This window comes from Anomaloglossus baeobatrachus, chromosome 1 (assembly GCF_048569485.1).
Source record: "Anomaloglossus baeobatrachus isolate aAnoBae1 chromosome 1, aAnoBae1.hap1, whole genome shotgun sequence".
In the NCBI taxonomy this organism is placed as follows: Eukaryota; Metazoa; Chordata; class Amphibia; order Anura; family Aromobatidae; genus Anomaloglossus; species Anomaloglossus baeobatrachus.
In genome coordinates this window covers 168,034,532-168,047,147 of record NC_134353.1, presented here as the reverse complement: position 1 = coordinate 168,047,147, position 12,616 = coordinate 168,034,532, and the positions used below count along the sequence as shown (strand labels likewise).

At 42.2% G+C, this 12,616-nt stretch overlaps 1 protein-coding gene across 1 annotated transcript in view; it reads right to left on the bottom strand.

Moving 5' to 3' along the window:
• Positions 1-12,616, bottom strand: part of GLRA3 (glycine receptor alpha 3) — a 502,398-nt gene that overhangs the window by 108,960 nt on the left and 380,822 nt on the right. Inside the window, exon 5 of the mRNA XM_075347194.1 lies at positions 1,860-1,942. Within this exon, the coding sequence (XP_075203309.1) occupies positions 1,860-1,942 (83 nt within the window). The remainder of the gene's footprint in view (positions 1-1,859; positions 1,943-12,616) is intronic.

The window sequence follows — 12,616 nt, the reverse complement described above, 5'->3', positions numbered from 1 at the left end:
GGGTAATACTGATTATCATCTGAAGCATGTCAACAGTTGCCAGAAGAAACATCCCAAATTCAAAGACATTAATCTGACAAGAAACAACTGCTATGTCAAAATCTGTTCTGCCGACGTGAATGTGCTCATCTAGGATGAAAACTTAATTACACAGGTTTATTGTATAGTATTTATCAGAAATATTAATAAAGTTTACATTATAGAAAGATAGTTTTTTTTCATGGGCTCACATTTATAATGATGTAAATAAAATACTTCACTTTATTATCTCTGTTGGAAATAGTGAATGATTTTGTGTAAAACATAAATTATGTAAATTATAGATTTTTTTAGTCTTTTGTAAATAATTCTTAACCATTATTAAAAATGATTAAATCTCCTGAAATTCATTTTAGGCAAATTTTCTTGATTAGGGTGACATATTTTATCCAGGCTGAAAAAAACAGTCCAAATTGAAATTGCCAAATTAATTGAGAGGAGGAAAGGGCAAAAAAATAGTGAAACATATTATATTCTACTGTCCTAGACCCTCAGTTGACTCCTTTGCGGCCCCTACTGAAGCTTTCTGTGTGATGTTATTCACTACTTACGGATAGTATAGACGGAAGGATAGTCAGACAAGCTAGAGTCAGAAAACAGGAGGACATGACAAGATAATATACTTACAGCAAAAAAGAGGGCAACTAGTCCAGTCAGCCCAGGCCAAAACATCTAATGCACCAACAGAATGATTCTGTGAGTCAAGAAAGAGTGGCTTTAACTCTCAACCCAACTCTTATCCAGGTATTACACTATCTAGAATTCATTGTAATAAAGCATATACAGTACAGACCAAAAGTTTGGACACACCTTCTCATTCAAAGAGTTTTCTGTATTTTCAGGACTGTGAAAATTGTAGATTCAAATTGAAGGCATCAAAACTATGAAGTAAAACATGTGGAGTGAAATACTTAAAAAAGTGTGAAACAACTGAAAATATGTCTTATATCCTAGGTTCTTCAAAATATCCACCTTTTGCTTTGATTACTACTTTGCACACTCTTGGCATTCTCTTGATGAGCTTCAAGAGGTAGTCACCGGAAATGGTTTTCCAACAGTCTTGAAGGAGTTCCCAGAGATGCTTAGTACTTGTTGGCCCTTTTGCCTTCACTCTGTGGTCCAGCTCACCCCAAACCATTTCGATTGGGTTCAGGTCTGGTGACTGTGGAGACCAGGTTATCTGGCGTAGCATCCCATCATTCTCCTTTTTAGTCAAATAGCCCTTACATAGCCTGGAGGTATGTTTGGGGTCATTGTCCTGTTGAAAAATAAATGATGGTCCAACTAAACGCAAACCGGATGGAATAGCATGCCGCTGCAAGATGCTGTGGTAGCTATGCTGGCTCTGTATGCCTGAAATTTTGAATAAATCCCCTACAGTGTCACCAGCAATGCACCCCACACCATCACACCTCTTCCTACATGCTTCAGGGTGGGAACCAGGCATGTAGAGTCCATCTGTTCACCTTTTCTACAAAGACACGGGGGTTGGATCCAAAGATCTCAAATTTGGACTCATCAGACCAAAGCACAGATTTCTACTGGTCTAATGTCCATTCCTTGTGTTCTTTAGCCCAAACAAGTCTCTTCTGCTTGTTGTCTGCCCTTAGCAGTGGTTTCCTAGCAGCTATTTTACCATGAAGGCATGCTGCACAAAGTCTCCTCTTAACAGTTGTTCTAGAGAGGAGAAGGTGTGTCCAAACTTTTGGTCTGTACTGTATAACAATTATGCCTGCATTATTGGATTGAGAAACGTATGGTAAGACAAATCTTTCCTTTCATAGAACTATGAAGCAAAACCCTTTTACTTTTATACTTACAGCTTTCTAGTTGCATTATACAAGTTTGCACATCCATAGGAAAATTTTTTAGATCCATAGGGCAAGAGAGTGTAAGCGTCAATCTGAAATCAAAGGAAAATAGTATTAAAGCTACAAACTGAAGAGCACTAGATATCCGTACAGAAGTCATAAAAACAAAGACTGTAGTATTATTAGTACATTAATCTTGTAATACTATAATCAACGGACATTTATAGCAGTTCTGTGCCTGACTACTGAGCCTTTTTCCTCTTTTTGCTTACTGGTTTTAGGCCCCATGCACACGCTGCAGTTTTTGATAAGTCTTTGGTGCATTTTGTTTTGCCCAGAAACTGCATGCTTTTCCTTCCCCGGCAAAGTCTATAAGATTTCAGATTTGCTGTGTACATGTTGCTTTTTTCTTGTCAGCAGTTTTGTGGTGACCACAAAAATGCAGCATGTAAATTCTTTTTGCATTTTTGCTTGTGTTTTTCACCCACTGGTGATAAAAAATGCATAAAAGAGGCATGGTAGAGAAAAGCTTTAAAAACGCATTCGATGATGTGGTTTTTGCCACAAGATGCTTTTTTTTGGCCACAGGGTACATTTTTTTGGCCACAAGATGCATTTTTGTGGTTTCAACAGAACTGCAGCATGCGGACATTTTATAAAAAAACCTTTTCTCACTTTTTTCAACTATTTATTTGTAAAATAGTTTTTGAGGATTTTTATTCCTCTTTTTGTTGCTATTTTTATATTTAGTGTAGGGACCTACAATCATTAGGTTTTCGTGACGAGGTTGTAGGGTTCCATATTCTGGCCATAATACCAACTAAAACCTCATATTTTTTTGTACAGGATGCAGCCAGGCCCCTTTCTGTTAGGCCTTGCATATTAGAGTTCCTTTCCCTGTATGATGCACAGGTGGAGTAAGGCTTGTCAGCCCGCCTGATCTAATAGTATGGGTGTCACCTAATAGACTTTGGGCTTGTGACTTTACATCTGCATATGTGAACAGCGCTCTATGCAATCCATCAGTGTGCAGTTTTATCATCCAGCAATCGCCCCCTCCATTTTTTGGAAGTGTGTGTGTGATTTGCTCCTTCTGCACCTGTGATGCCTCCACTTAGTGGGGGTTTAGCTGTATCCTGGTATAGTCCTAGTTTTTGGCCTGGGCGATGTACAACTACTGCCCTTCTTTGCTGTAAGTAATGTTTAATTTTTGGAGGAGATTTATTGCTCTTTTAGTTGCTATTTTTGTAAAATATATTAACAATTATCTCAATATTTTCATTGATCAGAAAATAAAATGTAAACCTTATGACATTGTACAGCAAAAGTGATCTGCGTCATTAACTACTATCCACTATTCATTTTAGATAAGGTGTAAATCAACATTAAAGAGGTCAGTGTCCACTACATGTCCACGCATCCATACAAGTCTATGGGTGCGATGGAAAAATCGGACTGCACTCGGATGATATCTGAGTACAGTGCGATAATCGCATTAGCAGACAATGGGTGACATTGGGAGATTAACCCCTCCTTCTCCTCTACAGCTGTGATCCAATTGCAGGATCGGATTGGAGTCGCATGACACGCAGCTCACGCTGGCAGCAGAGCCTGAGCCAAGGGTCATTAGCATATCGCATCCGATGCACTTGCATCGGATGCCATATGATCGTGTGTATCCAGCCATAAAGGGAATGCGTCATCAAAAAAGAATCTGTTGTTTAAATTAGGCCTTTGTGTTACATGTATTTAAAAAAATGGCAAGGGTCTTTATTTAATACTATAATCTATATTAAAGCATCCCTACAGCGTTTTTGGTTCTTCACGACTATAGTTTTGCTTAAATTGAAGCCCCCCACCAAGTGTCTTATACTAACCCTCCAGCGTTTTCATACTTTACCAATGCTGCTGCAGTTTCACGGTGTAATCTAGTGTCCATAGCTTCTGACTGGCTGGAAGTTAGAAGATACATCACAGGCACTTACTGCACCTCTATGACAACCAGAACAGGACCAGAATGGAGCCAGAACAAGGCCAGAATGAGGCTCCCATACAGTTGTATTTGACTTGTGACCTTCGGCGTGCTCCATGAAATACTAGAGCTACTGGCAGGTCACTTTTCAGTGAAGATCAACCGATATGACACTGCAAAAGCATGAAGGTTGTGGAAGGGGAGTGTAGGACGAAGCTCATGGAACTTAAATTTAAAGCAGTACTACATCAATGCAACTAAAAAAACACTGTAGTTGTGCTTTAAAAAACTAAATTATTATTCATGTATTTTTCACACTGTCCACTGGGGCTCTTTTAGACTCATACTTTCTGTCTTTTCAGGATGAGTTTTCAGCATCTCCTTTTCAGCAGAGGCAGTATTAGAATAACACATCTATATACACAGCTGGAAACTCAGGATTCATCATTCACAATAGATGATGACTCTACTCCCCGTCCTCTCATAATGACCTTTGCACATGCTCACTAGAGGCTTCAATAGAAAGGATAGGGTCTAAGGCAGTCTATTGTTATTGTAAGTAGGAGTTTAAAAAAGTCATAGAAGTCAGTGTACGAGACTACTCATTTTAATATAATTTGTGATATGGTAAAAAAATCAATTTTAACATAAAAATATGATTTAAACAATATACATTTTCTGATTACATATTCCCTTTAAGGAACAAAACAGGAAGTGATTAAAAGTGCATTTTTTAGCAAAATAAGCGTTTACTATAACTGAAATACCATACAGTAATAATTGTATCAATTCTGTATTTCTGCATCAGTTCTGCACTATGTTCATATATATTTGCTAGAAGTCATAGAAGCATCATGTAAATCTGAATGGTACTTCACATATACAAATCTGTAATTGCAGATTTTGCTGCTGATCCATACCAAAGTGGCATCAAATGCAGAGAAAATATTTGTGCATTGTAAAGGGTAGCATCAATGTTGAAAATCTGCAGGAAATTTTTTTTGTATTTAGAGTATTTAAATTTCAATGTTTTCTTGTGGAGCGTTGTTGCGATTTATCAAAATCTTATCCACTTTGTTATTGGTGTAAAACACTGCACACAGCAAAATCAACCAGAAATTGTGGGACTGACTCTTTATTGCTTATAAATATAAGGGTGAAAACTTTTCCCAGTCATGCATTGATCAAACCCATCCACAGTTCAATACAGCACAGTTATCAGAGTCTTGTTTGGTAATTAGCCCCTTGTAGCTGTGTGTCCATCATTTTGACCAGGACTGATTATCTTTTTCTAGTAAATAATGAATGTTTCCATACACCAACAACTAGAAAAGAGCTTGGAAACTATGAAGCATTTAAAAACAAAGTATATTGGAAAATTGTTTAACCCCTTCACGACCTTGGACATAATAGTAGGTCTAAGGTCGTGTCCCTGCTTTGATGCATGCTCGCACGCTGAGCTCACATCTTTTCCCTCACATGATGACTGATCTGGTCAGCCGACATGAGGATCTACCAGCTGCGGGTGGATTGGAGATCTTCCCGCGGCTGTTAGCCAGTTAAATTCCACTTTCAATCTCTTACAGTGAGAGTTAACACGAGCCAATGGGCAGTACTGTCATTTCCTCAGTTTGTCATGACTGTTTCTGTTATAATGTATTTCCTATGAACATTGTAAGGCTGGAATCACACAATCACATGAAAATACAATCCCATTCTCTTCTAGGAGAGTCGGACGAGTGGTATCCATGTGGTAGTCCTTGTGTACTGTTTGTGCTATGGGAGTGGTGACTTTTTCCTCACTTGTCATCCATATGCTGTCCGTTTGCTGTCAGTTTGCTGTCCATGTGCAATCTGTTTCCTTCTTAGCAGCTATTACTCATTTACAGTCATTTACAGGACCATTTACAGTGTTCTATGCTACATGATAGTAATGTATCCATAAAAACGGACGTCACAAGGATGGTCTGTGTGGCGTCCATTTTTTTTCTCGTAACCATTGACTTGTATTGGCGAGTCTCGCACAATTTCGGCAACAAATAGCAGCAGATTGTGACTTTTTGCTCATCCAGAATCTGAATGAGAAAAAAAAGCTAACCCTCTTCTCTCCCTCATTGAATAACATTGATCAATGTGACATTTTCTCGCATTGCTCACGAGTCATACGCTCATGTGAGCGTACCCTAAAAGTCAGCATTTCTGCTGTACAGAGAGGTGCTGATGCGGAGGCCTGGCTCTGTACAGCACAAGCTCTCAAAAAATGACAACTTTCCAAGACTGGGAAAATGGTGCCAGAGGCTAATTTTGTTTTTATTTACAGACTTCAGAATTTTTTCACCACTTAGATAAAAGTAAAACTATACATGTTTGGAATCTACAAACTCATACTGACCTGGAGAATCATACTGCCAGGTTAGTTTTTTCATATAGTGAACATGGTAAACAAAATCCCCAAAAAACACTTTGGAATTGCACCTTTTTTGAAATTTCTCCACACTTGGAAATTTTTTTTTCCCATTTTCTAGTCTACTGTATGATAAAATCAATAGGCATTCAAAAGTACAACTCATTCCACCAAAAACAAGCCCTCATATGGCTATATCGACAGAAATATTAAAAAGTTATGGCTCTTGGAAGAAGGAGAGGAAAAAACTTAAAAAGAAAATTGCTTGCTGGAGAAGGGTTAGCATTCTATATTGAATAATCTTTATTTGCAAAAAAATGTTGCTCCCAATGATAAGCCAGTGTGAGTATGTTTTTTTTTACAGTGATCCACAGTTTACTTATTTATATGTGGCTGTAATATTAAAACAAAAATATTCTGTGCTCATTCAAAAACAAGTATTTTCATCTAAGGGAAGTGGCCTATTGAATTCAATATCTATTAACTCGATGTTTCTATTTGTGGCTACGTAGATGATTTACCAACCATACAACCTATAATGTTGCCAGTGGCTAGAATCATAAACATGGCCAATAAGCTTGCAGCCTCAAAGTGGTTGCAAGAATACTGATACATAAAGAGAATTTATAGATGAGATGGAATTAACTGGCTATTTTACATGAATATGAATGTGTGATTGAAAAGTGGCTGTAGAAAGAAAATGTAAAGATTTATGGTCATTGTGGCTAAATAAACCAGGGCATCTTATGGGACAGAATTTCCATTTGAAAGTTATATATAAGTGATAACAGAGGCCATCAATTCATTGCTCTTCTCTATTTTACTGCTCTTGTTTGGGTCTCACACAGAGTTTTTTATGGTACAAAAAAGGATTTTTATGGTGATGATATGTTCTCTGTTCTATGTGTGATAATCGATTGTCTCTTCAGGGAGGAAGAAGACAAACTCTGGTGTCACCTATTGGAGGTAGCAATCCTAGAAGTCAAAGTGACCCTCCAATGAGTCTTGTCGTATAACTTAGGTTTTATGCCAGATGAGAACCTCAATTTGCAGACACGGTGTTTCAGGATGGTTGTTCCTCGTCAGTGCAAAGTATGAGATCTGATTTGGCTGTGTAAGAGTCCAACACGTAGTCTAAAGGGAAACTATTCTCCTTACAGAAGCTGACACACCATTCCAGTATGCCAGTGAGGAAACTTTTAAGCTGCAATGCTCCTCTGGGAAATAATAGGAGTTATAATAATAGGTGTTTTACTTACTGGGCTGCTTCTTGTAATCACTGTTTAATCAGCAGTAGATTAACATTAGAGGACTACTTAGTGTGCTGACAGGCAGTCCAGCATATTTATGAGCTCTGTATAACTGCTAGATCTGCAGCAGAGAAAACAATGATTTATCAAAATGACAGAAAACAGCTCAGTAAGTGACACATCGCTGGAATCAGGATCTCTGTCTCTACATTATGCTGCTCTCAGATCGGGTAGCAAAAACCTGGGGACAGATACCCTTTGACAGAGAAGATGTGATTTAGACTATGCTCCATTGGTGTTTCTCTCTGAAGCCCTGAAAAAAATGGGATTCAGATATAACTGTCGACAGGGCCATTGACTGTAATAAAGCAGAGAGAATCAAGTTGCCTTTTGTGATGGGTGGACCCAGACTCTAAAAGTCTGAATCTGTGTTGGCTCAAAAGTACCTGAGCATCGACCTCAGAACCAGAGTTTTCAGGGAACTTTGGTTAAGGATCCATTCGGGTAATTAAAAAAAAATATAGGAAGAATAAAGAAAAAAAAAGGGAAAGCCAGTGCCTTATACTTACCGAGTCTTTCATATGAGTGTACACAGCTGCCGGGGCTACTCATACTACTTCTGGGGCTGCTCATTAACCTCATACATATGCACTGCTTTCCTCGCCTACCAGCAGTCCTGGCATGTCTTGTTGCAGTCAGATGCGCCTCCACTCTGTGTGACAGCAAGTCTGACTGCTTTTAATCAGAGGCATTGTGTGTGCATACCTGTGGTGTAACAATAAATAAGTTAAAAAAAAAGAGTAGGGTACCCATATATTATGATACCCAGTGCAGATAAAGCATACAGCTACAGACTACAGCCCCAAGATGATCGCTCATCTTGGCTGTGTCTCAAAATAAGAGCTGCATGAGACTTTTTAAAAATTAATTAAATAAATAACTTCAAAAATGGATTGCATTCCCCCAATTTTATACCCAGCCATGATAAAGTCAACAGCTTGGGGATGGTATTCTCAGGCTGGGGATACCTATAAATATTGGGCCCCCAGCCTAAAAATAGCAGCCTGCAGATGCCAAGTACTGTCGCATTCATTAGATCATAGAATCATAGAATCATAGATTAGAGTTGGAATGGACCTCCTGGGTCATCTAGTCCAACCCCCTGCTCAAAGCAGGATTCACTAAATCATCCCAGACAGATTAACGTCCAACCTCTTTTTAAAAACTTCCATCGAAGGAGAACTCAGAACCTCTCGCAGCAGCCTGTTCCACTCATTGATCACCCTCACTGTCAAAAAGTTTTTTCTAATATCTAATCTGTGTCTCCTCCCCATCAGTTTTATCCCATTGCTTCTAGTCTTTCCTTCTGAAAATGAGAATAAAACTGATCCCTTTACAGTGTGACAGCCTTTAAGATATTTGTATTAAGTATTTGTATTATTATTACTGCTATTAAGTCTCCTCTCAGTCTTCTCTTTTGCAAGCTAAAGAATCCTAAATCCTGTAACTGTTCCTCATAGGACATGGTTTGCAGACCAGTCACCATTCTGGTCACTCTTCTCTGAACTTGCTCCAGTTTGTTGATGTCTTTTTTAAAATGTGGTGCGCAGAACTGGACACAATATTCCAGATGAGGTCTGACCAAAGAGGAGTAAAGGGGGATAATGACTTCACGTAATCTGGACTGTATGCTTCTGTTAGTACATCCTAGAATGGTGTTTGCCTTTTTGCTGCCACGTCACACTGTTGACTCATGTTCAGTCTGTGATCTATTAGTATACCTAAATCTTTTTTACACATGCTGTTGGATAGCTCTATTCCTCCCATGCTGTATATGCTCTTTTCATTATTCTTGCCAAGATGTCTGACTTTGCATTTCTCCCTGTTAAAAACCATTCTATTAGTTGCTGCCCATTTTTCCAGCTTGTTTAGATCTTGTTGAATCCTCTCTCTCTCTCTTTCTAGTATTAGCTATTCCTCCTAGCTTTGTGTCATCGGCAAATTTAATCAGTTTATCCTTAATACCTTCATCTAAATCATTAATAAAGATGTTGAACAACACGGGGCCCAGGACAGAGCCCTGTGGTACCCCACTTGAGATAGTCTTCCAACTGAATGTGCAGCCATTTATGACCACTCTTTGACTCCGATCACTAAGCCAGTTACGAATGCATCTAACAGTTGCCTTTTCCATTCCACACTTGGTCATTTTTTCAATAAGGATTGTATGAGATACTTTGTCAAATGATTTACTGAAGTCAAGATATACTATGTTTACTGCATTTCCCTGATCCACCCAGTCAGTGATTTTGTCATAGAAGGAAATTAAGTTAGTCTGACATGACTTATTAGTTACAAACCCATGCTGGCTCTGGTTAATCACTTCATTCTCATCCAGGTACTTGCATAAATGTTGTTTAGTAATTTGTTCAAAGATCTTTCCTGGTATGGAAGTCAGGCTCAAAAGCCTGTAGTTCCCTGGGTCCACCTTCTTCCCCTTTTTGAAGATAGGAACAACATTTTCTCTTCTCCAGTCTTCTGGAACTTCTCCTGTTCTCCAAGAATTTTCAAAAATTATGAAGAGTGGTTCTAATATTTCCTCTGCTAACTCTTTCAGTTCTCTGGGGTATAATTCATCTGGTCCTAGGGATTTGAATTCATTAATGTTAGCTAAGTATTCCCTCACTATCTCTTTGTTTATTGATGGCCTGGATTCTTCTAATCCTACAATAGAATGGTGAAGATCAGTTGAATTTACTTTTACGTTTTCAGAGAAAACAGATGCAAAATAACAATTTAAAAGTTCGGCCTTCTCAACATCATTTTTTACAACTTCACCATTTTCATCCTGTAAAATTCCTACAACATCTTTGACTTTTATTTTATTTTTGACATAACTCCAAAATGCTTATTTATTGCTTTTGACATCTCTTGCAAACCTTATTTAATTATCAGCTTTAGCTAATCTGATGTGTGCCCTGCAGGTTTTGTAGACTGTATTATATCCTTCTTTAGATATGCCTCCCTCTTTCCATTTAACCCCTTCCCGACCTTTGACGCACCATATGCGTCATGAAACCTTGTGCCTTCCCGACCTTTGACGCACCGTATGCGTCATGGCAGGTTTCCGTTCCTGCAGCGCTGGTGACCGGGTTTACTGAAATGTCACCAGCGCTGCAGGTACATAAGGACTTGTAGTTGAGCCCAGGGGGGTGGCTTTGCCCCCCCGTGGCTACGATCACTCTGATTGGCTGTTGAAAGTGTCACTTTCACTTTCACATTCAATCAGAATGATTGCAATATTTCACCAATCAAACTTGGTGAAATATTACAATCCAGCCATGGCTGATGATGCAATATCATCAGCCATTGGCTGGAGCAGGGAGAGCTCTGTGTAATGCTCCCCACCCCCCCATCTGATTGGAGGTAGCGTCCATGTGACGCTATCCCTCCAATAAGATGTGAAGGAGCGATGTGACCGGTGGGTGCCCTCCCCCTTCAGCTTCATCCTGACCGTGGACTGCGACGCTGAAGAGGAGGATCACCTGCTGCCGCTGCCACCGCGATCTGCCGCCACCGATCACCATCCGGTACGTTTTTTTCCCCTCTTTGCTGTCTTTCCCTTCGTTTATGTGCTGTCTTCCCCCTCCCTTCTGTGCTGTTCCGCACTCCCCTCTGCTGTCTTCCGTTCCCCCCTGCTGTCTTCCGTTCCCCCCCCCCCGTTGTCCGATCCCACCCACACCCCGACCTCCGCTCCCCCCGCCATCCGATTCTACCCCCCCAACCCACACTGACCTCCACTGCCTTCCCCGACCTCCGCTTCCTGTGATCACTCTTCGCCGGTGTCCTGCTTCTGACACCCGGCTGGTGTGAGTGACTGCTGCTGCTGCCAGTGATCAATCCCCCGCCCTGGTGATCACTGGGCAGCAGGGAGCCGATCACTCGGCAGCAGGGAGCTGATCACTGGGCAGCAGGGGGCCGATCACTGGGCAGCAGGTGGGTGATCACTGGGCAGCAGGGGGCTGATCACTGGGCAGCAGGGGGGTGATCACCTGGACCCCCCTGCGCCCCTGCGATCTGCTCCCCTGCAATCGCCCTACCTGCGCCCCTGCGATCTGCGCCCCTGCGATCGCCCACCTGCGCCCTTGTGATCTGCGCCCCTGCGATCTCCCCACCTGCACCCCTGTGATCTGCGCCCCTGCGATCTGCGCCCCTGAGATCTGCGCCCCACCTGCGCCCCTGCGATCTGCCTCCCTGCGATCGCTCCATCTGCGCCCCTGCGATTGCCCCACCTGCGCCCCTGCGATCGCCCCACCTGCGCCCCTGCGATCTGTGCCCCTGCGATCTGCGCCCCTGCGATCGCTCCACCTGCGCCCCTGCGATTGCCCCACCTGCGCTCCTGCGATTGCCCCACCTGCGCCCCTGTGATCTGCGCCCCTGCGATCTGCGCCCCTGCGATTGCCCCACCTGCGCCCCTGCGATTGCCCCACCTGCGCCCCTGCGATCGCCCCACCTGCGCCCCTGCGATCGCCCCACCTGTGATCTGCGCCCCTGCGATCTGCGCCCCTGCAATCGCCCCACCTGCGCCCCTGCGATTGCCCCACCTGCGCCCCTGCAATCGCCCCACCTGCGCCCCTGCGATCTGTGCCCCTGCGATCTGCACCCCTGCGATCGCCCCACCTGCACCCCTGCGATTGCATCCCATCTGCACCCCTGCGATTGCATCCCCCTGCTATTGCGTCCCCTTGCGATTGCGTCCCCCTGCGCCCTGGTGATTACGCCTTTGTGATTATGCATCCCTGCGACTGCGCTCCTGTGATTATGCTTCCCCCTGCGCCCCGGTAATTACACCCCTGCGATTGCATCCCTGTGATTGTATCCCCCTGTGATTGCATCCCCCTGCGTCCTGGTGATTGCGCCCCAGTGATTACGGCTCCTGCATCTCCTCAGCCCTCTCCTGTAGTAGAACGTTTCACCAAACACTTGCACATACACACGCACACTAAAATAAAGTTTAGGGTTTGGGGTTTTTTTGCACACGCGCACACAAATGTCCTGCTTGTCCCTCCGTAGCTGACAGTGAGGGAGAGGGTCCCACTTTTCTCTATTTCTCCCACTCTTCCTCCTCCAGTGACACAGA